Raw genomic sequence first — 26,516 nt, forward strand, 5'->3', positions numbered from 1 at the left:
TGCGTCAAATAATTTGGGTTAATGTGAAATTGAAGTAGCGCGACCCATTGCTACTATCCACCGGCACGACAGCCCCGGGAAAGCATAATTAATATTCCTTCACCTTATCGTTATTAAACATGGCCAATGGGTCGGCCGCACGACGAGCTATCGTTCAGTTCTCGGTGCCTTCGGAATGGTATAAAACCTAACCCTTGCGTCAACAGACGCAGTCAGACGTTCCGACGCCCAACGAATAGACCGAACCGAAACCTTCTGAGAAATGGCTTTCAAACTTACTGCCGTTGCTGTTCTGCTGGTCGTTGCCGGTAAGTCACTCCGAGATCCGGGGGCGAACTACTAGTTGATGCGGTGCGACAGCCAGCAGCAAGTGTCCATCCCCGAGTCGAGCCTTAATGCTGTGAGTAACACTAATGTATGCCTCTGTCCCCTTAGCCATCATCAATGCTGCGCCACAGTTTGACCAGCTGCCCGGAGGCATGACACCACCGTCCGTGGGTGAGATGCCGGTCGGAGGAAACCAGACGAACCCGGGCGATATGGCCAACAACATGAACATGACCGTCCCGGAGGCTCCGGCCGGTGGAGTGCCCGAAAACCCAGCCGGTGGTGGTGTCCCCGAAAACCCGGCCGGAGGAGTCGGTGGAGCCGAAAACGCCACCATGCCGTCCAACATTGGCAGTGGGCTCCCGAACCGGATCGGTAACAGCATCCGCAACCGCAACAAAATCAACAACCACTAAACTCTGGACTCTTCTTGGACTTGGACCGTGAAATGATATGCGCTTGGAGAGTACAGTAACTACCACCGACGAGGATGGAGGACTCGTTTCCTCGTCGTTCCTTTCAGACTACCACTTCGAAAATAAAGACCAATACCCTGCGGATGCGGATTCAGTTCTGTACCTTTGACGCGTTTATTGATATTCATAATTTAACTTTACATTAACACATTTTGAGCGGGACTTTTCGTTCGATCGATCGATCGGTCAAGTGTGGACTCCCTGGCGCGAAACTCAATTCATTTCCACCTTCTTTTCTAGACGCAACGACCCTACCCGGTCGCTGGGTAGAGTTGGGGGGAGTTGAAGCGGTAATAATAACGGACATGAGGAGCCGGACATCGCACGACATCGACCGTCGAATCGTGCGCGAGTTCGAGGGAAAGGAAGAAAACCGACTCTAAACGCGAAGCTTAACCTGGTAGATGAATCTATCCCATACGGTAAATGCGCGGAGAGGCCCGCCACCCCGCCGCCTAGCGGGCTCCCCACGCTCTACGGATGAGATGGGCGCCCTTCTCGGCGATCATGATGACCGGCGCGTTCGTGTTGCCGGACGTGACCTTCGGCATGACGGACGCATCGACCACCCGGAGGTTCCGCACGCCGTGCACCCGCAACTCGTGGTCCACGACGGCCATCGGGTCGCTGGTGGGTCCCATCTTGCACGAGCCCGCCTGATGGTTCTCGGCGCCCGTGTTTTGCCGGACGGCACACTCCCAGTACTCCTGAAAATCATCCCGGAACGAAGTGAGTGAGCCGAGGGCCGAAGCGAACCGACTTTCGCGTGTACGTACCTGCGTTCCAAAGTCAAACTCCTGGCACGCCTTGACGGGCGTCCGGTCCAGGACCATACCGTACGCCTGCAGTGCTTCGGTTTCCGACAGGCGAACGGCAAACTTGATGCCCTCCACCAGCACCTTCACGTCGTGATCTTCCTGCAGGTAGTTCACCACGATCTTCGGGTGCTCGAGCGGATCGTTCGACTTCAGCTCGATGTAACCGCGGCTCTTCGGGTGCAGGACGGCCGGGAAGATCTGGACCGCGCGCGAATCGTTACTGAGCAGCTCCCCAACCTGGCCCGTCTTGGCGCAGTCGGCCAGGTAGCCTCCGAAGTAGAACTGCAGATCGGGATCGTCAGCCCGCTCCGCATACCGGGAGCTGATCTTGGCCGTGACGGCCGACACGCCGGTCCCGGACATGAGCCCGTCCCGGAACAGCAGATACTCCATGGCGGTGGCCCAGTTCAGTGGGGCCGTATTGGTGTCGTTCAGGAAGAAGTTGATAAAGTACGCCACGTGATTGTGCAGGTTGTGGCCCACACCGGGCAGCTCGTGGAGCTGCCGGACGCCAACCTTCTCCAGGTGAGCCTTCGGTCCGATGCCACTGAGCAGGAGGATCTGCGGCGAGTTAACGGCCCCACCGGCCACGATCACCTCCTTCTTGACGAGAATCTTGCGCATGTGCGCATCCTCGTCGACGATCTCGACACCGTGCGCCGTCTTGGAGGTCGGATGGACCAGCACCTTGGTGACGGTCGTGTTCAGAAGGATGTGCAGGTTGGGTCGGTTGACCGCCGGCCGCAGGAAGGACCGGGCCGCACTGTACCGGATGCCGTTCCGGTTGGTCATCTGCGCGATCATGAACCCGGTCGTGTTCGCCCCGTTCAGATCCTGCACCTGGTAGCCGAGTTCCTCGCCAGCCTTCAGGACCGAGTGCGAGAACGGTGGGTTGTACGGGAAGCGACCGACCGGAAGCATGCCACCGGTCGAGTGGTACTTCGAGTCGACCTCGTTGATCTGCTGGTTGTCCTCGGACTTCATGAAGTACGGCAGCACGTCCTTCCACTTCCAGCCCGCGTTCCCTTGCGCTTCCCAGTCGTCGTAGTCCTGCGGGTTGCCCCGGATGTACATCATGCCGTTGAGGACCGATGTGCCGCCGAGTACCTTACCACGGGGCCAGTAGCAGCGCTGCTCCGGTGACCCGAGACACCCGTGCTGCTCCGGTTCCGTGTTGTACTTCCAGTCGATGTCACTGCCGAGGTAGTTCAGGAACATGGACGGGATCTGCGCACCGGTCGGTTCGTCGGGTCCTGCAACACACAGCATAGCGACGTCAGTGAAGCCCATTTGCCAACCACCAGCCAACCAATTAGCTTGCGAGTGATTAAAGTGATACGAAAGGGGAACAATCGGTGCGCAACGTTGCTGAAACCATCGGCGGCCATCGCGGGAACCCCCCGAGAATGCAGATGCAACGGCGGAGATCGACATGAACCAATATTTGTGATACACGTGAGTGTGTTTGTGGTTTGGAAACCCCGGGCATGGCGCGGCGCGGCAGTGGTGTGAAGTAATCGGTACAAAAAGGTTTCTCCGCATCTTCGGCCGGGCCGGGTTCGGGTTGGGTGGGATTTTTGCAATTGATGAAGAATTTTCCAAGAGATTTGCTTTTCAATTGTGTGCCGCCAGTGCACCGACGGAGGGCGCTTCCCGAACCGAAGTCGGAGAACTGCATCGAACACAGCAGTGGAGATCGGTGGCAGCGATACGGAGCACATACGCTGGCCGATTTGTGCCACTTCATGCTACCGATTTGAGGCCCCATTTGTACTCAAACATTGTATGGTCTGGAGAGCGTGTCTTGGGCCACCATAAACCAGGGGAACTGGAACTGGACCGCAATGCTTGCTACGGATCATTTACGATATGCGCGCATCTTTGCGTATATTGTTTAAATTGAATTTCAATTCTAGTGTCGGTTGGTTTAAAGCACCAAATGTCACGTTCTGTGACGCTTTGCCAATCGTTGATTATTCATTGGCCACAGCCACATTTAATTGCTCCACTTTTAATGAGCTTCTCTTCAAAGTGACGGATGCTAACGTTCCACAACATCCAACATCGTTCGCCCCCTGGGGTGCAATGCGCAATTGATAGGTTATTTTTGTGGGGCAAACAGTGCCGCTCATCAAGATGCAAACTACATTCCAGTTCCATCTCCGCTGGCTGAGCTGTGGCAACCCGTGAGACCGTGCTCTGTGGCGTTAATTAGATTATTTTTCGTAATTTCATCACCGTCACCTTGGGCCGCCAGCGATGTACGCCGTCTTTGGTAACGAGCGTTTGGGCGGTGTTTGAGTTGCATTTTGAACATTCTCAAATGTTTATCTGATATACACCGGAGACTAGTTGTAAACATCATTTAACATCAAGGACGATGCAGCATCCAAAGCACAAAGCGTCCGCCCGGGTGGGTTAACCGGAATCAGTCAGCGCTGACCACAATGCTGTGTCTGACGTTGTGTCCATTTTCCTTCATTTTCCGTTCTGTCCAACTTCTCGGGGTTGGCCACAATAAATGTACCGCCTGTAAACCATAATGGGGTGGAAAAAATGGAAGAAATGAGTGAAACCAGAGCACGATCCATTAGCCAGACGGTTCGTACAAACGGATCGTTTTAACCACTTTCGGCCCAAGCTGTTTTGAAGGGGTCCAAGCAGTGCGCAGTGCTGAGTGGTTAAACGTAATTAAAACGGGAATTGAACAATATTTACAATCCATTGTGTTTGTACAATCACCGATCATTCGCTGAATTGCTGCTGGTTTCATAGCAATCAACTAACCGTTGTTTGCTTAACACATGGGCTGAAAAGTCCCGAGGCTAACTCACAAATAACGCTAGTCTTATTGCATTCATCGTTTTTTTTTGCAGTTAGTACTAACCTTCAAAAGAAAGCCGGTAAATTTCAGTTCACGATATTCTACTCATAAATTTGAGAGTTATTGTGTGATACTATTTTTGTTATTTCCTAAACAATGGATCAAACTGTTCCTTGGCGGGGAAAAATATCGTTCAAGCGAACAATGTTGTTGGTTTGCTGACTTTAAACGTGGCTGTAGAGATTCCGATGATGCAGAACGCTGTGGATGTCGAAATGAGCCAGTAACACCAGAGAAACATTTAAATCCACAGTCCACAAAATCGTTTTGAATGATTGAAAAGTGAAGTTGCGTGAGTCTGCTAACTCACGTGAAGAACTCATTGTAAAGACTCTAAAAGAACGTGTTCTTGATCCTGAGCAATGTTTGGCTTTGTTGATATGGTGTGGTGTAATATTCATTGACTGTCAAGTGCAATACCATCAACAGTGAATATTGTACAGTTTCATTAGAAAAACAATCCGTCAACCCTCTAAAAAATTTCATTGATAAGAAATTTCGCTCGAATGAAGAGGTCATGGTTGAAACTAAGGCCTATTTAGAAGCAAAAAAAGATAAATCGTTCTCCATAAGTGGTACTGAAACGTTGGAGCGGTGCTGGAATGATTCTGTGGCTCGCCGTTTTCCCCCTTAGACCCGCGACTCTTCAGCCCATTCGTTGGTTTCACATTACGTCCTGTAAATCGAATTGAAGTTGTTACAGATGTTGAGTAACGAAAATTATTGCCTTGGACGGAGCTTTAAGGTGCCTATCGTTGAATCGATGGGTGGCAAAAGCTCAATTAGATACGAACATTGAGACTGTAAATTACCATCTAATTTACCATTTCAAAACGGGACAACATAATCACGAAACATGGGATAACGAACCGTTAACGGAAAATGATCAGTATCAATGTAATCACCATGAAATCACCGGAACCATGCGGACCCCTGTAATGGGTAGTCGTGAGTCAAATTTTCCATTTTCGCGTCCCGCCCCGACTCATAAAATCAATTAAACTGTCCATTAACGAAAACCCGGTTGGAAATCGGCTCGTGCCACGGACCGCACCAGGATTGACAAGTGGGGTCGACCGACGAAAACCAACACACAAAATCGATTGCAATTCTCGAACCGAACCGTGGCCTGGGGGGAGGGGGCTGAACAAATCGCAGCGCACATAACTTCACACCGTTCCGATTGCGAATGGAATAATGGAACGGTCACAGTGCGACCGTGAGTGCGACCGCTTGTTTTGCTTCCTCTTCTTCTAAACTCAAATCAATCGTCTAAAATCGTGAAAGTCGTGAAAAGAGTTTGTGCAATGCAGCGAGCGAGTTCGCCAGCCGCAGTCCGTAGTACCGGACTGGCCGTAATTGTGCGCCGGCCGGCCAGTCGACCTAGTTCTCAGTGCTCATGTGCTCGCCTCGCTGCGCAACAGCCAATGGCTCGCCGGTTCCTATCGTGTCGGATCGATCCGATCGACTCTCCGCGCCAGCTGTTTGGCCTGGAGGGAGGCCACTTGAAGTGGGAGCGACCGGGGGGACCGCCTGTTAAACGAGATGCGCTTCGATTAGTCAACCCGCGTTGCTGGGCTCCACGTTTATTCGACGCGAACATGGTGGTCACATTGTATTTGGTGCTGGTGTGCCGAGCGGTTCCTTCCGCTGGAAGCAAGTTTCGGTAGGAAGTTCTCTTGAGCTGCATCTTGCGAGAGTGAACACCTTTCGCGAATCAGCTCCAGCTTCAGCGCGCGGGTTTGTAATCCGATGGGCAAATGGCCGGTCCGGTTGGCGAAAAACATCAAAGCATAAAATGACGGGGAGGCGGCGCCATTCGCCCCGTTTGATGTTGCGCATTCAGTTTCGGTTCCGGGTCAAGGTCGGGTGGAGGGGTCCACGGTGCGGTGCAGTAACACGATAATTGTACCCAAACGCATAATGGTGCCCACAGAGAGGAATCACAGCCTTGGGCAAATTTTAGAGAAACGGTGTGAAACGCGAAACCGGCACTTGGCGACCGTTGGTTGGAATAATGAAACGGTTCGGGTTGATTAGAAAATGCATTTAACGGAATAGTCTAAGCGCTGCGAGGTGGCCCCCAAAAAGGGTGTACCTTGAAAAGGTACCCTAACAGTACTTGGCAAAGGGTGAGTAAAAGAAAAGTAAAAAGGCGAGTAATAGAATAGACCTCTGAGCCCAGGTCCCACGGTGAATCCCCTTGGTTTGGTCACATCATTAAGGAGGAGTGCGACTAGAAAGTGACGCGGCTCACATTTTTCAAGCCTTTATTGCACTCCAAAGACCGTCAGACTGCCATCAGCGACGACGACGAACCACAGTAAACAAATAGACGGGGCGGACCTTTTCAAATTCCCCTTTCGGAGCGCCGACCACGGTATTAGCATGACCTGCGTACCGAGCCGCTTGTGGCGGAATGGTGACATTTAAGATCTTCACCCAGTGGTCCAGGGAAAAATCGATAATCCTTCCCGAAACCAGAATTCCCAGCTCGTCGCACCGAATCCGGTATTTCAGGTTTACCGCGTCGTCGCGTCGGTCGCGTATTAAGTTCAACTACTTTCCTGTCTCTGGCCGCCGTGTGCATCGGAGCACCCGGGGCTAATCGCGACCGAGAAACCCTTGACCATGTCATGTTTTCGGGGTAACTCGACACTCCGCGACTTTTGGACATTCGACGACTCCGGCCAGCCGGGATGAAATAAAAGTCGGAGAAGGTAACGACCCCGAAAAAATGTGTTTTTTTTCGCAGGGTTCTGCTTGCGTGTTCCGCAGCTTAAGAGGATCGGCGGGCCGGGCTGGGGGGGGATTTGGCACCGCATAAATGTCGTGGCCCCACGCTATGCATGTTGGATGCAATTCGAACATTCCGAACGGTCATCCGAGAACGTGGGGTCGTGACGGCGACGACGAGCAAAAAGGCCAAAGGCACCAACTCAGCCACGTGTCACGCATTTTGTTGGAGCATCGTTCGCGGACGCAGACCCTCCGGGTAGCTGCGGTCCGGAACCGGGCATCTAAATGCCAACCGGTAGGGCCAATGTGGATGGTGCAAATCGAGCCAAGAGTCGGAATGTTAACGACTCGGCCCGAATCGGGCTCGTATCATCTTCACAACTTTCCTTCCACGGATCAAGCGGCCCTCGGAACGGGCTGCCGGTGACGGATTAGGTATTGACACCTTCGGTCTCGTTACATGGTCGCCCCCTAGGTCGGCCCGTGTAAGGTGTAAGGGCTTTCCAAATAGAACCACTTGAAGCGGGGTCGTCAACGGATTTCCGTACAGTGAGCCAGCATTGGTTGCAGCTGCCTAAAATCGAGTCGCGCAATTTTTCGTAATGTGGCCATTGTATTTGTGTAACGCTCCAGAGCCTCTGGTTATGCTAATCGCTCTGCTCGCACCGAAACAACCCGCTCGCCTGAATCGGTGTTTTAATTTCGATTCCGCTTAATAATCGAAGCGACGCGCGCGTTGGGCAACCGAAAGCTAATCGTGACCAAAACATTACCGGACCGGACCGTCGTGCAAAAGTGCGAGGCCAAGCGCTCCCACTTCTGCAACATCTTGTCGAGGACCCCCACCCGTGGGGAAAGAAAATGGGCCCCGCGCGTGAATGCCCGATGCGATGCCTTTTGCTCGGCGTCTGCCACGAGTGAAGAGGGCTTAGAATGTGGTCGGCCGAGGTCAGCCAAGCGTGCCAAGCGGCGGGAGCGTTTGCGTAAATGGTTCGCTTTTCGCGACGACACCATCGGCGTGGCGTAACGGGCGTACTTACCTGCCTCGATCAGGAGTACCTTCCAGTTCTTGATTTCCGACAACCGTGACGCAATCACCGAGCCACCCGATCCGCCACCGACGACAATGAAATCGTACTCGTAGTCGACACCGCGCGTAGACTTTGCCTGCCAACGAGGATCGATAAGGGAAAATTGGAGCGCGCGCTGATCGTGGTCGATCGTCCCTGATCGGGGGCCTACCTTCATGCGGCCACACGGGTCCTCCAGGTCGCACTGCGACCTAATGAACACCTCCAGCAGCCCCATAAACAGCATGTACTGCGGGCCACCGCAGAGTGCGGCCAGGGTGGCCCCGACCGGGCTCGACATCGGGCACGCACAGGTAGACATCGTGGCGGTGTCGCTGGAATGGTCCCCGCGCCGATGAGTTCTGAAAGCATAAGACACGTGGTTAGTTTCGGCTGAATGTGCGGGTTGACCCCTGACGCCACACACTTTCGGATGGATCGGCGCCAAACCGATCGTCGTGCGAGAAGCAATAATCGGAGCAAGGACGAGTGAGTGGTGATCATCCGCCGCGACTCCGAAGATGGCTGACCACCAGCCATTGCATCACGGAAACGAAAGGCGACCCGAAGCCTTGCCGATGTCGCTTCGAGCGTACGCTAAGTACGGCCACACTCGAATATGGTCTGCGGAGTGTGAGATTTTACTGATGACCCGTGGTACGGTGTTGAATGTAGACGAGTGGCGAACGGCGAGAAAATGGCCACATCGGAACAGTCAGTCTGCAGTCACGGTACCACGGCCCGATCAGATCGTTGAATAATCTGCGTTGATCGTTAAGCTTGTTCCATATTTTTGTGTTGCGTATTCTCTGTTGCTGTTCTTAAACTACTGAACAATATTCTGAAGTTTTTAGTAATGTTGAATTTGATTTCATCATGTTTGTTTGCAAATCGTCGTTCAGTTGTTTAATCTTATCGATAAGTTGAACGAATGACTGTTATTCATCTTCAAAAAGCTTACAGTTACTTTATTAAATTCAAACATTAATAAACTATCGAACACATCTGAGGAAATTGAAGAGAAGCCGATCGGATACGTCACCGTGAAGCCCGATCGGAGGAACAACGAGAGGCGGGAAGGGAAGCCGATCGGATACGTCGCCAGGTGGGGGGAACTGCTAGTAATCTGATAGACACCGAGAGGCGGAAATGTGATGAGTGTTCTTGAGGTGGAAGTTTCCGACGTGATCCGACACGGTTAGGCCAACCTCCGAACATGCGGTTATTACAAAGCAGACATTTTATTTATTACAAAATTAGAGACCCACAGTCAGAGATCGATTACCTATTCTTCGTTGCCATCTTTCACGTTGGTTAGTTGGTAATCTTGGAATCAGGGAATTCGCATTTATTATTGCTTTCTCATATTCCAATTGTCAGCAAACGTAGTTCATAGCTTTGACGGTGAAAGCGAGATACTTCAGAAACATTTCATTGCATTACATTGGTTATTTGTTCTTTTTTTATACTGATCAGAGGATTGATTTATAAAAAATTAATTCAAAACAAACGTCATTCGCTCTTCGAACTCAAGGTTATTTTCGTCGCATTGCACAACCCTCCCCAAAAAGGAAGACGTATGGTGCAAGCAAAATATTGAGTATCCATGGCCAATCGCTCCCCATTGTAGATGCACAGGATTCGAGATCGATCTGCATCGGATCTAGTAAAGAATCAACTGCAGCAAGTTCTGCGGTGTAATGCGTTCTCCTTTTCGGCCGATGTTGTTTCCGAAGCTAGACCAGTCGTCGTCCAAACATTCTGATAGTCGTCCCATGCAGCTCCATATGTAAGAGATGCATGCTTCCACGTTCACTGTTCGATTTCCGAGATTGGCCTTAACATATCCTTCCAGCGTGCGGAAATGCAGCTTTGTTTCTGCGACAACATAGTTGAACACAACAGTAGTATCTTTAACTAAGCCTGCCATTTTCTAGCGGAAATTCTACACTTCCGAAACTTCTGGAACTTTGAAATGTCAAATGAAAAAAAGATCAATCAAAAAATGTCAATGTCATTTTTTGACATTTCCTCACAAGAAGTTTCAGCAAATGTATCCGTTTAAGACGTCACATCGAAAGTTCGAAAGCCATTCGATCGCAATCGATATTGTCCAATAATCGAATATATTCATCTATTTTCTGGATCCGAAGATGGGGCGCAAATCATTGCAATTGCGGTTTTCACTGAACTAAACTTTTACGTAACACTGGTTGAAACCAAATGTCGTTCCTGTTTTCAGCTTCAATTTTTTTTTAAGAGTCACCACTTTGGAAATAAGTTTAACGTTTTAAAAATAAAGAAAACGGTAATATAAACTTCAAACACTAGATAGATCACCCTATATTTGTTACTTAACTTTTAGTTTGTCGTTATATTTAAAATTGTGTGGTTTGTCGGTAGGTCGAACATCGACGCTCCAATGTTTAATAAAAAAAAAACATTCGTTTAGGTTGAAATTTTACATTCTTATGCCACCATACGACACAATCTCCAGACAAATAAAAAGTGTCACTGTTAATAATTATGTTATTATTATGTAATATTGTAATTGGATTGGTTTACTTATTTAATTAGAAATCCGGTCGAAACTATTGGTCCGTCCGTTAAACAAAGAGGGATTTTCAAACACAAATTTAAAACCGTAAAATAAACCCGTTGCGAAAAGCAGTACAAACGACACGCCGTCCCCGAGGGGCGAACGATTAACACGACACAAAAACAAGCTACTAAGAGCAATTGCTGTTCCGAATCCGACCCACGACCGGCTTTCCAGCGGTAGGCGAATGACGCGGAGAAAACACTCAACCCGCAATCCGCCCCAGGGGGCAACGGCGTTCTCGATTGCATCCGAAGTGCATCCGAAATCGACGGCAATCTCCCAATCGGCCCATCATCGATCAATCTCGTCATATTTGCCGCTGCAACAACGGCCGCCGATATTGCAGAGCGCCGTTCGGTGGCTCAGTTCGCGGAAACTCGCGCCGTGGCTGTTTCCGCGAAGCACGAGATGTGGAAATCGAGTGGCATAGCGCCGAGGCACCGAGAAGATGCTGCGGATGGGGAAAGAGCCGGAGCCGGAAAAACATCACGAAACTCAAAACTAAAAAAGGAACACGAAGAACATAACCTCGCCATCCGGCGCGGTGTACCGGGGTTGGCCGGAAGAAATAAATTGGGCCTGCATGGAAAATAATAGCGATAATGCAGCAACATGACTGCTAACGAGAGGGGCAGGCTGATGCACCCGTTCCGATGACGTCCGCCGGGTTGCGTTCGGTGTTGGAAAATGTTCTGACGTGCTCGACGACTCGGCGGCCGGGGTCCGTAATTGAAAGATTTGATAAAATTGCCGGTTTCGGGGCACGGGCAAAAGTTGTGGCCGTAGAGTAGCACCGCCGATGATTTTGCGCAGGCCGAGGCCAGTGGTCGTCGTTGGGGAAGAAGTTTGCGTAACGGCAACGCGCGATGGCGAAACTATCGGTGAAGACGTGAGACTCCGGCCCCAGATGGGCGATGAGGAGGCCTGAGAACTTCTGCTGGCTGGCTGGCGGTGCGTGAACCGTGGCTTCGGCGATAGGCATCGGCACCGTCTGATAAGGCGCTTCGAGTTTGGCAAATGAAATGTAAATTTATGCTTTATTATTTCGAGATTAGTGATCCGAAAATTTGACGTATGCCGATATGCTTGGGAATCCGGAGCCGGCAGCACAGAGGTGCATCCGTGCTGCGAGCGTTGAACTTTATTACGCCAAGCGCGCTCCGGGAGCTTATATTGGCTCAATTGAATTAGCTGTTTTAAGGCCCTCAGCTAGGGTACGCTAGCTGCTTGCCCAATAAATCTTTCGAGAGGCCTTAAACGCTCCGTGGTTCCGTGGGCTCGGATCTACACGACAAACTCCGAACGGTTCCGGAAACCGGGGGGCTAAATTGCATCGGCGCGAAATAAAATCCACCCCCTTTATTAATTACTTTGGGAGTAATTTCGTTCCGAGCTCATCCGGGTGATCCGCGTAGGATGGTGCTCGGTAGGCTATCGATTTCCCGGTTGTTGCTCCCAGACCCCGCTAGCCTGGAGCCTGGGCTGGGCGCACCGTGATCCAGCGTGGGACAAGTAATTGAGCTGCAGTGCCGCCGGTGCTACTGCCTCGAGCCCGGGGATGCTACCAGAATATCGAGCAGCGAGCGTTCATTAAAACGATGGATAGCGTTACGATGGAGTTGTTGGAAGAGATAGAAAGTCGGACCCGTGGCCTCCGGGCATGATTACATTCTGGCAGTCGTGCATTGAACCGAGGTTGCACTTGGGCTATTGGGACTGCCAATTGCGGCTTCTGGAGTTTGGGCTTCACCTCAACCTTTGCCGTGGTCCGTGATTTCAAATGGAGTTGTAGATTGCGACCACAAATTGACCGGTCGGCTGGATGCATCGAGAGTCTCCTCGAGCACCGAAACGGTCTGAGACCATCTGCCCGGCAACGTCGACGATGGTCGTTCCGCCAGCTCGGTTCAATTGACTCAGCCGATGGCTCGAAGCGCGTAGCACGAACCAAGATTAACGCTGCCGGCCCGGCGAGATGGAGCAACACCTGACATGCCGTCGTAACGTTTACGGGAATGTTCTTCGATAAGACCCTGCTGGTCGCACCCCCGTTCACCGCCGGCGCTTGATGGGTGTCACCGGAAGCCAACGCCGTGCGCCAACGCCTTCGACCCTGCGAAACCTTCCGGCTAGAACGTGTTGACATCGGCCTTAGGGGTGGTTTACACCTTATAATCCATCGTCGAGTCCACGGGAGGGGTTGAAAGGGGCATCAGGGGCTGAAAGCAATTCTCGGCCCACGGCAGGGACGATGATGGAAAATCAATTTCCGCTACAAAACCGCAACGACCAGGTTTGGGAGCTGTTGCTTTTTATCTGTTCCTTCGTACAAGTTTCCTGATTGATATCGGTTAAACTAATATAAGTTCTGGAGTCGCTTCGGTTCGGTTTGGAGTTCGGTCTCTGGCCGCCTAAGGAGTTGTTGCTCGGCTTCGACAGAAGAATGTCACACAATATTCAGTTTAATCACACAAAGTTCTTCTCCTTTTCTGCTTGCGATTGTTAATGCGCTTTTCGGTGCGCGGAAAGAATGGCCGTTGCAATGTAATAACACCCCTTAAATGTAAATTTTGCTTGCAGTAACCAAACGCCCCGAAAAGGAAATCCCGCTCGGTGTTTGTTTTGCGTGCTTCCCGACAGTCGGCAAGGATTCTCTTTCTGTCGCCGTTTGTCCTTTGAGACGTTCCCAAACACGACCGGTCCTTCCTGGTGTTATATCCGTTTCCTGTGTTTATGTAGCACATACATCCCATTCGCTCGCTTCGGTGGTCTCATTATGCAGTCGCCTATGGCTTGGAGCAGGGCACTGGACCCACTATCCACTCCGATCGGGCGTGAAGTGGAGCGAACGCGTGCTTCAATCTCCACCCAAAAAAGAGAGTCCTCGACCGACAAACGCGAACAATCCGTACCGAGTACTCCGACGACGAACCGTTCGCATACCAATGAGCGGTGAAATCCGAAGAGAAAAGATTTATGTTTAACTTTTCATTTTAGCTTCAGCGCTCGAGGACGAGGAGCGAGGATTTTCTTTCCCTCGAAAACCATCAATCTGGATCCGAAGGCGACGGGCTCCGCTTTTTTCCCATCGCCAGTGTTTGATGGCAACATCGGCACTGGCACGTCTTGGGCGTGCGTGCGGGGGGTGGCGGGCACTGCAAGGATGTATCAGAATCCTTCCCGACGCTTGCCGGATCGTAAAATGGAAAATCATGTCCGCACGCTGGAAGATAACGGGCGAGTGTTGTGGCTGTGGCTTTCCCGGCGGACAATCGGATAAGATATCGTTTGAACTTGCAACTTTCGTCCTTCGGTCTTCGGAGAGCTCTTTGTCTCGGCCAGCGACAGTCGCAGCACTTCGGATGAGAGGTGAGCACCGGTGGGTCACAGCACCTTCCACATTCGAGTTTATTACTTACTTTCTTCGCATTCGGAGCATCCCAACGGGTATCGGCGGCCATCTTTTCCTTTTGCGAACGTAAAACGGACGGGGAATATAAATCAAAAAGTTCAACGCCACCAGCCCGCCGTAATCGGATTAATGTTATTGCATCCCCCCGGGCCCGAACTTTGTATGGACGGTAACCCACGGTGGTGTCGGTGGCGAGCCCAAGTTTAACGATGTCGGTTGTGGCGGCTAAACAACCGTCCGGCCTACCAGATTCGTGGTTGTCGTAGAGAAAAATGGGTTAAGTTTAAGCAAAATAAATAGAATCTTAATCGAATGAGCGATTTTCGTTCGGCTCACGGACTCTAAACTCATGCCCGAGACGCGAGAAAGAGGAAACTTTTTTGCCACATCCACATGTGATGTGGCACGCGCCCGGCCCGGTGAAGAACAATAGACGCAAGCGGAGAGAAACTTGCGAACGCGCACGGCCCCCGGGAAGACGTGAGCTGCTTACGCAATCGATCACTATCGACGCGTCGGCAAACGCAAGTCGCCGAACACCGAGAATTGGGGCCAAGTCGACGGACCACGACTCTGACTGGGGGACTGGGGCCGCCCATGGGAAAAAAGGTAATCATCGCCGCCGCGCAGAACAGACCGGGCGTAGTTTCGCGTTCAACGCAAACGCAAACACCAATCAACTGTGACGAGCACGGCGTGACCGACGCCCGAAGAGAAGCTGGAAATTCCGGTAACCACGCGAGCGGCCACGGGGAATGCACTTTTCGGGGGAGTGCACAAAAGTCATGCGAACCGGTTTTTTGGAACCCGGCCTGCCCTTGCTACTTGACATTTGTGTGGAAAGAAGCCGGAGCCACCGGACGACGACGATGGCATGGTGAAAGTCACCGTCACCGGTCGACTGGCTAAAAATGAGCTACCTTTTTGGCTCGCTCGTCCGCGATTCTCGTTTTGGGACCTTGATTTTTGTGTTTCCAGTGGCCAGTGCAGTGTGGCCACGTGGAGCATCAGCGTTCTTGTCGCCGAAAGGTCAGCACGAGGACGGCGACATTGAAGGTGAGTTGCCATAGGATGCAATTTAGGTTTCTGTTATTCGCGGTTTTCAGGGACGACAACGACAACGAGACGAAAACATTTCGGGCTATTTAAAATATTTCTTGCCGCTGGGAAAGTAAGGATAAACTATTGTCAGGCATAAAGAAAGGCGAACTTTTAACAATGAAGGATGAAAAAGTTCGCTTGGCATCATGATTTCGAAAGTATTTTTCGATGGTTGAACTTTTATTTGAAATTGATTTCATTGCAAGGTTCCTCAAATTTTTTCATGAAAAACTATTTTGGTCATATGTTCAGCAAAGCTATGTTGGCTTCGGTACCCCGTTCGGTCGACCCATTTTTGAGTACATTTTCGACTGTCTGTCGGCAATGGCAATATGAATTTAAGTTTTTCCTATTTCCCAATTTTCTGCAACCAAAATTGTATTTTATACATAAATTAAATGAATAAATCTTTCAAATAAAAATTAATAACCAATTATTTATTTGTTTTTTATAACCAAAAGAAAATAGTAATCTTAAATGGCTCACTCTTTGTTTATTAGAATTCGAAGGTGGGTATTATTTTTCTTATTAGCTAACCTTTTCAGAAAAAAATCAAATGGAAAAAAATCGAGGAAAGAAAGAGAATTAGGAAGATGTTAATAGGAAATATGTTTCTCTGTACTATCATGTCTTTATCAACTGCTTAAGTCGTTTAGGTAAAAACGACTAGAGAACCACAATTAGCTGCGCCCAATTCATCGCATTGCCGAGTAAAGTGCTCATCCATGCTCATAATTTAATCATAACACTAAAAAGCCAACCACTTTGATTGGCACGCCGATCGCAGATTGTGGCCCATCGCCGTGGTTATGCAATCGAAACAAGCTCAGCTCTTCATTCGGCTCCCATTAGACAGATCCGTTCCGGTGGTTAACACTTTGCGAGATACAATCGCCGTTTCGTTTCGATGAGCGATTTCCAACGCACGGTGAAGTTCTAATGCTCCTTGTGGCCGGTTCGGTTCCGGTGTGAAAAACAAAGCCAAACCACCGTCACCGGAAGCTCGCGATGCGACACGATTCCAATCGGTTACGGCGAAGGGGTCGATTTCCACTTCCGTCACATTCCTCGGGTCGAGACCTCTGTTCGGTTCGCCACGTGTCCCCGTGTGGTCCTTGTGCTTCCATTGTGGCACGGTGTCGAGGGCGAGCCTCCGAAACCTTGCAATACCGTGACGGTGCCTTCGCACCGGGGTCAAAGCCATGGGGTGTCGATAAAGATGACACTGATGGACGATGATAAACGAGATCAACGCTGTGTGCGTCGTGAAGGTACGCGCCGGATGGTTCATTATCTGAAGCCGTTGATTATCGGCCGATGACGTACGACGTGGCTGATGCGTCTGCCCACTAGCTGCCCACTTCCTGCCTAACCGGTCATTTCACTGACCGCAACGCAACCCCTCAGCCGTAACCGGTTTTTGGCGAACCGCCCCACTGGCCGGACAAACCCCGTGCTCGCAACCGCAACCGGTTACCGGTGGGGCAGCTGGCACAAGACACGCGATCTACGCGGGTTCGGGTTTTCCAAGTTCAAGGTTGGCCTAATGAGCTTTCGGACCCCACCGGGGGGTCCTCAACCTCTAGTGACACTTTTCGCATAGATGATAAAGTGTCATCAGTCGCTGACAGAATCGCCATCGGATCGGGCCAGTTGGTGAACTAGTCTCGGTTCTCGGTCATTAGGAGGACATTTGGTGCCAGGTCGGACAGAGTAGATTCATCAGCATTCAAGCGTGCAACAATTTGTCACTCATCGGTGGGAAAACCCGTCGCCGTCGTCGACTTCTTCTTAAGTGCCGCGTGGACTGAGGTCGAAGCTGCGGGTTTTTTCTAATCTTGACCTCAACCATCAACTGGCGACGAATCGCTTTATAGCGGTCCCTGCCAGAGCTTACATAGACGAACCCTTTTAGTCCCCGATCGAGGTCATCCGAAACGACAACCTGTCCGAGGGCGAAGAGGAAAGCACTCTGTCCACATCTCTGCCGCGTTCAATACATTATTGCTTCTCGTCGACAGGCGGCGGTTGCACGGCCGCGAAATGACCGTCTTGGGGACCTGCAGACCTGATGGAAGTTTCTCCACGGACTCCACGGATAACTGTTCTCGCATACCGTGCGCTGGGTGTTGGGTTGGGCTGCTGACGAATGGGCGCGGGTCTTTTAGCAGCCAGCTCGTTCCTTTCGAGATGTTCTGCACTTTCCGGAGACAGGTTTCTTGCCGGTATCGCTGAGCGTCACCACCAGCGTACGGGTTCGAGTACGGCCAAACGCGGCGCCCAAACTGGTTGCGCCCCAAGAGTCAAAAATTGTTTGCCTAACGGATGTAGGCTAATTATTTTAATGTCTGCACTTTGGTTTCGTGTTTCCGAGCAAACACTACAGTGTCGCTGGTCAGCCGAGACATGGGGAAAGATGGGATTAGCTTTCGGTTGGCGTGAATGACGTCGTCGCTATTTTAAGACTTGGGGCTAGTGACCTACAGAAGTGTCCGGCAGACGACGCCAGCAGCAGAGAACCGCTTATCGGTGGGGAAAAATCGCGAAACACCTTTTGCATATTCATCGATCTGGCGGCGCCTAGAGCCGGCCAGGTTCCTCCCCTAGGCCAGCCCTAGCCTCTCGAATATGTGGGTCGATTCGCTTTCGGAAGGAAAGTTTTGTTTATGTTGGGGCGTGTGTCTAGATGGAACTTTGGGCCCCGACTTTTCGAAACTTTGTCCCCGTAAATTGACGAAACTCAATTCGTAGCCCGAGCGACCGAGAAAGAAAGTTCCGCCAGTCGTTTTCGATTGGATTAGGAATTTATTAAATTGTTCAAGCACGTTCCGGAAATGTTGCAGTTCCGCGGGCAAAGACTTTTGGAGGTTACCGAAAGGTGATTCCCATTTTAATCAAAACACTGCGAACACGAGTACAAAATGCCAAATCATCTGCCGGTAAGTCAATTCGAATAGAATTAAGACACCCGGTCACAATCTCGGGTGCCAGTCTGGTTGGCTGCCAACATTAAAGCCGAACCGTCCACGAACCAACCGCGTGGCGAGAGCTTTAAACAACGTCAAGCATCACCACCGTTAACGTTTTATCATCCCGGCTACGAACCGGATCCGGAGTGATTAAGTTGTTGGAACATCCTTTTAAGCTCCACATCAAACGGCCTCCCGTTTCAATTATGAAGCGGAAGAAAAAAAGGATCCCCCGAAACAGATTCAATCAATGCAAAAGTCGGGTCGGTTCTATATTTTTGTTTTTATTTTTCTGCCCGGTCAAGAACGGCACGCGGCAACATACCCGGTAATGATCGGCATGATGGATTGTTTTACAACCCCAGAGCCCTCCACACGGAACATGACACTCAATTTGTGCGGAACGCGCGCACGATATCGATAGCGCCGTGCAATTTATCATTCTTTGTCCGACATCGTTTTTTTTCCTTGCTTACCCATCATCGACAGACCGCTAATGATCAGTGATTACTCTCTGTTGCAGTCGTCCGCGATTCCTCTGTCAAAGTCTCACCTTTGGCGAGACAAAAAATAAAATGATGCTGCCACTGCAATCCACGGCACGGATTACATAAGGCCACCAGGGGTTTGGTCATCGGATTGCAATTATCGCACACTGCCCACGTTGCTAGGTTCCTAAGTCCCTCGCTGACGCTGTCCTTTTTGGTCGGACAACAAATAGAACAGAACAGAGCAGACTGGATTCATCATGAATCGCCCATCGTAATTAGGTTAGGTTTCGACTTTGAGCTGTCGCGACTTTTCCAACGTTAATGAGCACGAGTTGAGCGCGTTACCCTCGGTCACTGACTTCACGGTTACACTGTACTGGGAATTCATTAGCCGTGGACATCCTGGCGCGGCTATCGGAGAGCTCGAAAGGGCTATAATTAAGTGTACGACTCGGAGGATACGTGTCTCTAGATCTCACCGGACCACCGGATGTCCATGCGGCACTCAGAGACCGACAGAGCGGGCGCTATCGGGTGTCGCTCTGAGTTCTGCGGCCACAACAACAACAAGAAGAGGACAACTTTAAGCACAACTTCGGTCGTCCTCGGTGACAGTTGTCGTTGTCGGGGCTCCCTCCCCGATAACGATGTCCTGGTGGCGCTTTGAAATCCAACACCAGGAACCTGGGACGAGCACCGGGATAGTAACGAAGCAAACGAAGTTTTATCGGTAAAGTTGAAACGTTGAGCAAATGAAAGTTTCGCACTGCCACACGGCGTCCGTGGCTGGAAAGCGCTACGACGATGATGATGATGTGACACCGGCGTGCATAAAATGGTCAGTAAAAGTCGTTAAAGATAAAATAATAACTACACTCCGAGGCGTGGATTATGCGGGCAGTAAAGAACCTGAGTTAAGGATGGTGTCTAAACTACGATTACAGCTTAGTTGGTACGGATCTCGATCTGGGAGTTCTTCAAACTCGAGAGGACATTGTAACACTCCGGGGCGGTGTTACTGACAAATCGGGCAGCGGACCAGCTTCGGGGCGGCTTACGTAAGAGGCAATAAAAGTGCCATTAATGCTGTTCACAACATTCAAACATAAACTCGAACACGGGGGCAGATTCACTGGGCCACCCACTCCCCGGCCCTCCCGGAGGGACCATAATTTTCCGACGAGAAGTCGAGAAAATCATAGGCCGCTGCCCGCTGGAATGATGTTTTTTCGTTTCATTATCTAAGTCCAGTCTTTGCACAGCCCACCGCATTGATGACACCGCGATCTTCCGTCTGCGCGGGCAGGGCCAAGGGTCTCCCCGGATCCTGCCCCTGCTTCCCTCCGCACTCCCAACCCGCGAGGGCACCCGGGGCCAGAGGGAGGTTTTGTTTGTAAATAAACCGATTCCCAGGTTAGCCAGCGTGGGGCTTACGAAATGCCGAAGGGATTTTCGGTCCGGCTCCGGCTCGGGCGGTGAAGAAGAATAATTTTCCAAAACAATTGCCCTTCTGGGCCTTGTGGTCTGGGCCCCCTCTTGATGTCGGAAAATTAGCATTCCTCGTCGCCACGCCACGTCGGTTACCTAACGTCGGTGGCCGGCGCGCTGCGCACTTATTAGGCGATCGGAGCGTTTAGAAAACGGGAGGTCAGCCAGCGCGCGGAATGTCGGAATTGATCGTCGGCCACCGTTTCGCAAGGCAGCCGGGCAGGCAGAATTACACCTCACCGGGTGACGGTGGCGGCGACCGGGTGCGTCTCGTAACCGGCAAACAAAGGCCCCCCATAATCAGCCCCGCATGCTCCATTTCTTTCCGCCTTCCGACGCCTAGCATAAATCATGCGCATCATCTGCGCGGATCGACCGGAGCCAGCGATCCGGAGTGAATGCTCGTCGCCGTCACCGTGGTCGTGGTCGTGGGGAGATGATTAAAACACGAAATGTAAATTGCCATTGCGGCTCGTTAGAGATGCTCTCCGAAAACAGACACCACCACCAGAAAGTGTTTTTACGCGCCCACCGCGCGGCCAACATCCGATTCCCACGGGCTGCATGGAAGCATGGAACTGTCGCTGGTACGTCACGTGGTGGTATAGAAGTAAACGGCGGGAAATGCGGGAAACTCGCCCCAACCTTCCGGGATGCGGAACAAAATTCACTTTCTCGCAGGCCGGGCCGGGCCTGTTATGATCGGTATGCTGTTGTTTGGTATACCGAAACCCATTCTTTGGGTCGTGCCACGGGGATTTGTCGTTAATTTCCACGGTGCGGCAAATGTAGCTCGGCACTGAATGGAAAATTAGGCGAAGTAATTGTTCATTTTACAACAATTCAATTCAAATGCTCTCACAATCGTGATCTGATATTTTATTAAGTGCATCACGTCACAGCGCAACAACACGAGACAGCCCACGTCAAGATGCCGTCATTTTAGGGAAAAGTTGATGGCAAATAACGTTGTGGGCCAAAAATAAAACGAAACAATTTTCTTTGATCATCTTCGTACGGTGCGTTATGAATTCCTTCCAAATGGCAAAACTGCCAACAACTGAAATACTATTTCGATGTTGGGCATAGCGTTTGCGTAATTCTGTGCGTCAGATACTCGATTTGTGGAAAGACAATTCTTGGTTTTTCGCTTCTAGAAGAAGGCTTTGCATAACATTTTCGAGATCATTTCGTGATCAGTTCGACGCAAACTCGACCCAGATCGTTCCGCAACCATCGCCGTCGTCCGACTTAGCATCATGGGACTTCTGGCTTTTCGTTAATCTCAAGAAAGCGTGCCGCGGACCCCGCTTAGAACCGAGGCGTGGAGGTAGGACTCGAAACGAAGAATGTGTTGAAGGCTATTCCTAAAATAAACTTCGCGAACGGTTGCAAAAATTGGTGCCAATGGTGACATTGCCTAGAGTAAGCATTATGTTTATGGCATAGATTTAGAAGAATAAACAAAGGATTTATATAAGCGAATTCCCAATATTTTTTTGGCCCATTAGTACAGTGATAGTAACTCAGATTATATAGAGTCTTTGAAAAGGGATTTATGTTTTAAATATACTATCATAAACTAATACGACTGAAATTCAAGCAGTTCCTCTTTTGATTTTACAATCTTTAGCCAAATTTTAAAACCAAAAGAGGAACGAATGAGAAGTTGAAACAAATTTAGGTTTATCAGGTTAATATAGATGATTTATAAAGGACCAGGTTGAATTCACTAAGTCCTATACTAAGTACCTAATGGGTAGGGTTTTTTTTCTAGTCACGTGTCTCTCCGTCGATCAACATGAAACATGCCTTTTTGGAAAAGATTTTTTAAAGTTTATTCTCCAGCCGAGCTTCCAAATTCCAAGTGGAACGCCCCCATCTCGTGGCATAGAAATGGCTGCCGTTCCGTCACACATAAGCCGCCCTGTGTCTTCCGCTTTCATCCGACGTCATCCGAATGCCAACCGACCTTCGGCCAAGACCAGGCCAGGAAGAGGCTGTGAAAACGCGTCGTCGGCGGGTCGGGGCCGGGGCCGACGGGTTGGCGGGTCTTCCACTTTCGATTGTGTTGTTTCGGGAAAGGCCATCTCCCCACAGGCCCCACCGGTTTCCGGATCGTTTTCGAGCAGATCGTCTTCGTCTGATATCAACGCGCGCATTGTGTCTTGAGCGAACCAATCGTTCATAACGAAAATTTCCATTTCGCGTGCCGGCAGCGGACACGGGGCCATCTTTCCCAGCCCACCCAGCCCCGACTGTTGGCCGTCTTTTCCGCCTACCAAACTCCAACGGGAGCGGCCCCCCCTAAAATGTGAAACAATTTGAAGCGGGAAATGGTGGGCGAACCTAACCTAACCCAATCCGGGTGACGCCGCCGGGAAAGGGTTGTTTGAATTTTCAAGTGGTGTTTTAATTTCGTCTCCCACCTACCACCTCCTTCTTGCTTATCGGATGGCTACACGCATTAGACAGCACTTGGAAGGCATGAAATTATTAATCCAAACACTGGGCGCGCACACGGGCGCGCGTGCGGTGCCATCCCTTTGTAGCGGTGTCTGTGTCTGGTTTTTCCACTCCTTAGTAAAGGAAGTGGGAAATGCGACACACAGCACCACAAAAAAAAAAAAAACAATAGTGCCGTGCCGACCGCTCCGGGGTTTGCTAATTAGTTCGGTAACGGCGCCGCCACCGCGGTGTGTTTTGCATTGCTCGCGGCTCGCGGCGAAAGGGAATCCGAAAAATGCCTTCCAGCAAGCCAAGGAAGCACCCTCCCTCTGGGCCACGTTAGCATAGAAAGCAGTACAAAAAAAAAACGTAGCCCGGAATTATGATGGAAATTCACCTGCTTCACTGTCTTTCTGCCTCTTCCGGCTGTGACCGTCGTACCAGAAACCACGGGCGGGCGAATCGTCTCGGTCCCGGTGTCAAGGTGGCAAAACCTCACCGAGCACAACTGGCAGCGGTTATCGCACTTCGCGAACTTTATGTCACTCGCCGCGCTGATACGCTTCGTATAGTTTCAGGCTTTCTTGCCCGCGGCACAGCACTTGGCACTCGCGATCGATCTGCTTCACCGAGTTCTGGGGGTCTGTTCTATGGCACAGCGGCACAGTCCATAAACCCAGACACACTCCCGCATACACGCATACACACGTCTAGTTCTCGTGAGATGAGGACCGTATCGACCACAGTACCGATCCGCTTGGCTACACCCGATCGACTGATCGTTCCGAACGGAAGGCTCCGCGGAACCCGGGACCAACAGTCCGGATCTTCTCCAGAACCGATCACCACACACCCTGACTGGGACCACAGAGACAGAGCGAGAGAGAGAGGGCGAGACCGAAGGGAACGCTGGCAGCGGGCCGTGGGCTCTGGACAAGACCGATCGCACAACCTACTCCGGCGAGCTTTGGACAGCGACTGAGTCGTGGCTTATTAGTGCGTTGTAGTTTTCTTTGCGCGGTTTCTTAACAATTACTGCTGCGCGGCCAGCTCTTCTGGCGCTGGCTGACTGGCTGACTGGCGGTTCTATGCTCCGGCAAAGCTCCAAAGCTGTCTCACTCTCACGCCCGCAGCCTTCGGGGAGGTTTCACGCGAACCTCAGCGCCGAGCCGACGGAGGCTGCGAAGAGTCGAGGTGCCGTTTTCGCAACGCATTATCACGGAGAAGTGGCCAGAGAACGGGACAGATAGAGGGCCCACCGGGGCCCGAGTCGGAGAAAGAGACCGAGTGTGGCCGGGGGTTGCCTACCGTCGCGGCGTGACCCGGGAGATCGCGATCGACACCACCGACGGGGCTCCGGTTCACTGCGCGAAGGCGCTTGGCTGGAGGTACTTCTGGGGAGCTCAGGTTTGGGCGGGCGGGTTGAGATCGCGAACCACGTATTGCACGTATTCTGGATGGAAACGGCGTGTTGCCGCAACAAAACCCCTGGCTATCGGTATCTCACCCGATCGTTGGCTTACTCGAGCCAGAGGTCCGTCGGCGGCCTACACATTTTCTGTGGCCGTTTTGTTGATAAGGTAGACGGCCAGCTAGTGTCTTGGGTGGGTTTTGATTAATGAAGGATCACTGCTGTGACTTAATTCTTCACCCAAGTTCTGTCCTCAATGCTGAACGAATACTTTCTCTGTGCGGGGTTTCTTTAAGAAATTCATTGACGAGCGAAGCTTAAGTGGGACATGTTCTAGAAATTAGGCCAAAGGACTGCTAAGGGAGTGCTTGAAGGAATTTAATCGTTTGGCAGCTAACAGTTGGGTGTTGGGATCATTTCAATACGTTGCTTCTGAAGCCCTTGAAAACTATGCCTCCGGCCACTGACTAGTTAAGTTGTGCTATTATTTTTGAAATCGCAAACATACTTAGCTTAAAGCATCACAAAATACGAAGATCCAACCGAAAAACAGTTGTTAATTCGCTGTGGAATGTGTTTGAAGAAATACTTACAAATCGCCTTCAAATGGGTTGACATAACGTGGATAGATCACCTGATAATTAATGGGACGATAGCGAGTAATAAAATTAATAATCGAATCAATCCCGCAGACCGTGCGACAGTTCCCCATCGTTGTCAGCGCTTCCAGCCAGTTTGCAGTTCGGGCTCCCGAATGCGATAATGGTGTTTATTACATGGCGGCAATTAAAAGTAGTGGCTTTACGGTCACGGTGGCAGCATCTTGGCAATCTCGTTGCGTCACGTCATAAATTGGCGGGCTGTTCCTTCGATTTCCCCAAGAAATGAAGCCACGCGCCCGCTTCCGAGTCACGGGATTGTGGGAACTGCAGGACACCGTAACGATGGTCACCTCGGTTTCTTCGGTACAAAAGTCAAACGAGATGATTAATTAAGACATTCCGCGAATCGGTGGGCTAAGCAGCCACTTTCGTGATACCATTGCGAGCGCTGAAAGTTTGGATCAAACCCCGGACTGTCAATTTTATGCTCGGCCCCCGGGGTTGATTTTTAATTTCTGACAAGAGAAGCGAGCTACCACACAGCGATTCATTTTTCCCACACTGGGCCTGGGCTGGAGGAGATGATGACGAATCTCATTACCAAACTCCAGCGACTGGTTTCTGTTGCGGGCTATCAAAAGTGTGGCCGCAACCGGGCCCGCCGGGCCGCCTCAGGAGAAAAGCGCCATCAAAACGGCTCACGCATCTCAGATCGGTTTCAGCTATTGGCCCAAGCATCGGCAATCAGCAGCGGCTGGAAGCAAGGATTGGCAACACGTTTGGGAGTATTTCTGCACACACAACCGCCCGGCCCCGGGTGGTGGTACAATGGCGGGTGCCGCGTCAAGATGCAGCTTGCATTTGTTTAATCAACATGCACCGGGCGGTCTCGTGTGCGGATGCTTCGCCCGGGAGCCCTGGGCCGAGGTGGCTTCGTGCAACGTATGCGCGCCACTCGGCAGTGGGAACTTCGTTATCAATTCGTAGACAATCTCTGCCAACGTGACCTCACGTGGGTCACCGGTGGGGCTCTTCGGCTCCCGTCTCCGGCACACCGGGAATTCCTGGAGACGGGATTTTACAGCAATCGCTTACCGCTGGCGACGGCGGATATTTCCGATCGTATGTTTGATTTTGATTGGCTCGTCGTGACTGCAAACGAGCAAAACACGGAACGGATTTTTCGTGAAGATTAGCATTCTTGTAGGTTAGGGTTGAAGCTACCGGAACCAGCTAATATATATATATATTTGCTTCACACCGTAGTTATCACTTTTTAATATTACGGCATTCAGTCACGAGTAGCGCTTGTGGTTTTCAGGTATAAAACAGGAATAAATGGGCGGTGGATTAGAATCGTTATCTCCGTAAGATTAGAGCAGAGTCGGTAGAGTTTTCAGTATGATGTATGAGTTTAAACATTGTTGATCGGGTTTAGCAATTGTACTCGACCTTCAGGATGACCACAGATCCACCGGCCGTAACACCCATCCAGTGTTTTTAAATAGGCGTCTATCATTGGCGTAATCTGAATCGATACACTCATAACAATAATTCTTTCTCCGATTGTAATTAGGAATAAAAAGCGTGTCAAGCTCATTTCTTGAAGATCACATTAAATAAATTATACTTTTGCCTTTCGATTGATCCGTTACCATCCCATAGTGAAAAAGCACGA

General features: G+C 50.8%; 1 protein-coding gene across 2 annotated transcripts; it reads right to left on the reverse strand.

Moving 5' to 3' along the window:
- Positions 1 to 907: 907 nt before the first annotated feature.
- On the reverse strand, positions 908 to 23,768 carry LOC131212856 (glucose dehydrogenase [FAD, quinone]). 2 transcript variants are annotated; one of them, XM_058206908.1, is made up of 5 exons: positions 23,223 to 23,768; positions 8,487 to 8,676; positions 8,285 to 8,411; positions 1,580 to 2,874; positions 908 to 1,510 (listed from the first exon to the last, which is right to left on the reverse strand). In XM_058206908.1, exons 2-5 carry the CDS (start codon positions 8,634 to 8,636, stop codon positions 1,259 to 1,261), a joined length of 1,824 nt encoding a protein of 607 aa, XP_058062891.1. In that variant the 5' UTR covers positions 8,637 to 8,676; positions 23,223 to 23,768; the 3' UTR covers positions 908 to 1,258. The 2 variants fall into 2 exon arrangements, with proteins under 2 accessions (XP_058062891.1, XP_058062890.1); XM_058206907.1 differs by lacking the exon at positions 23,223 to 23,768 and adding an exon at positions 19,377 to 19,437.
- Positions 23,769 to 26,516: the final 2,748 nt, after the last annotated feature.

Source organism: Anopheles bellator, chromosome 2 (assembly GCF_943735745.2).
Source record: "Anopheles bellator chromosome 2, idAnoBellAS_SP24_06.2, whole genome shotgun sequence".
In the NCBI taxonomy this organism is placed as follows: domain Eukaryota; kingdom Metazoa; phylum Arthropoda; class Insecta; order Diptera; family Culicidae; genus Anopheles; species Anopheles bellator.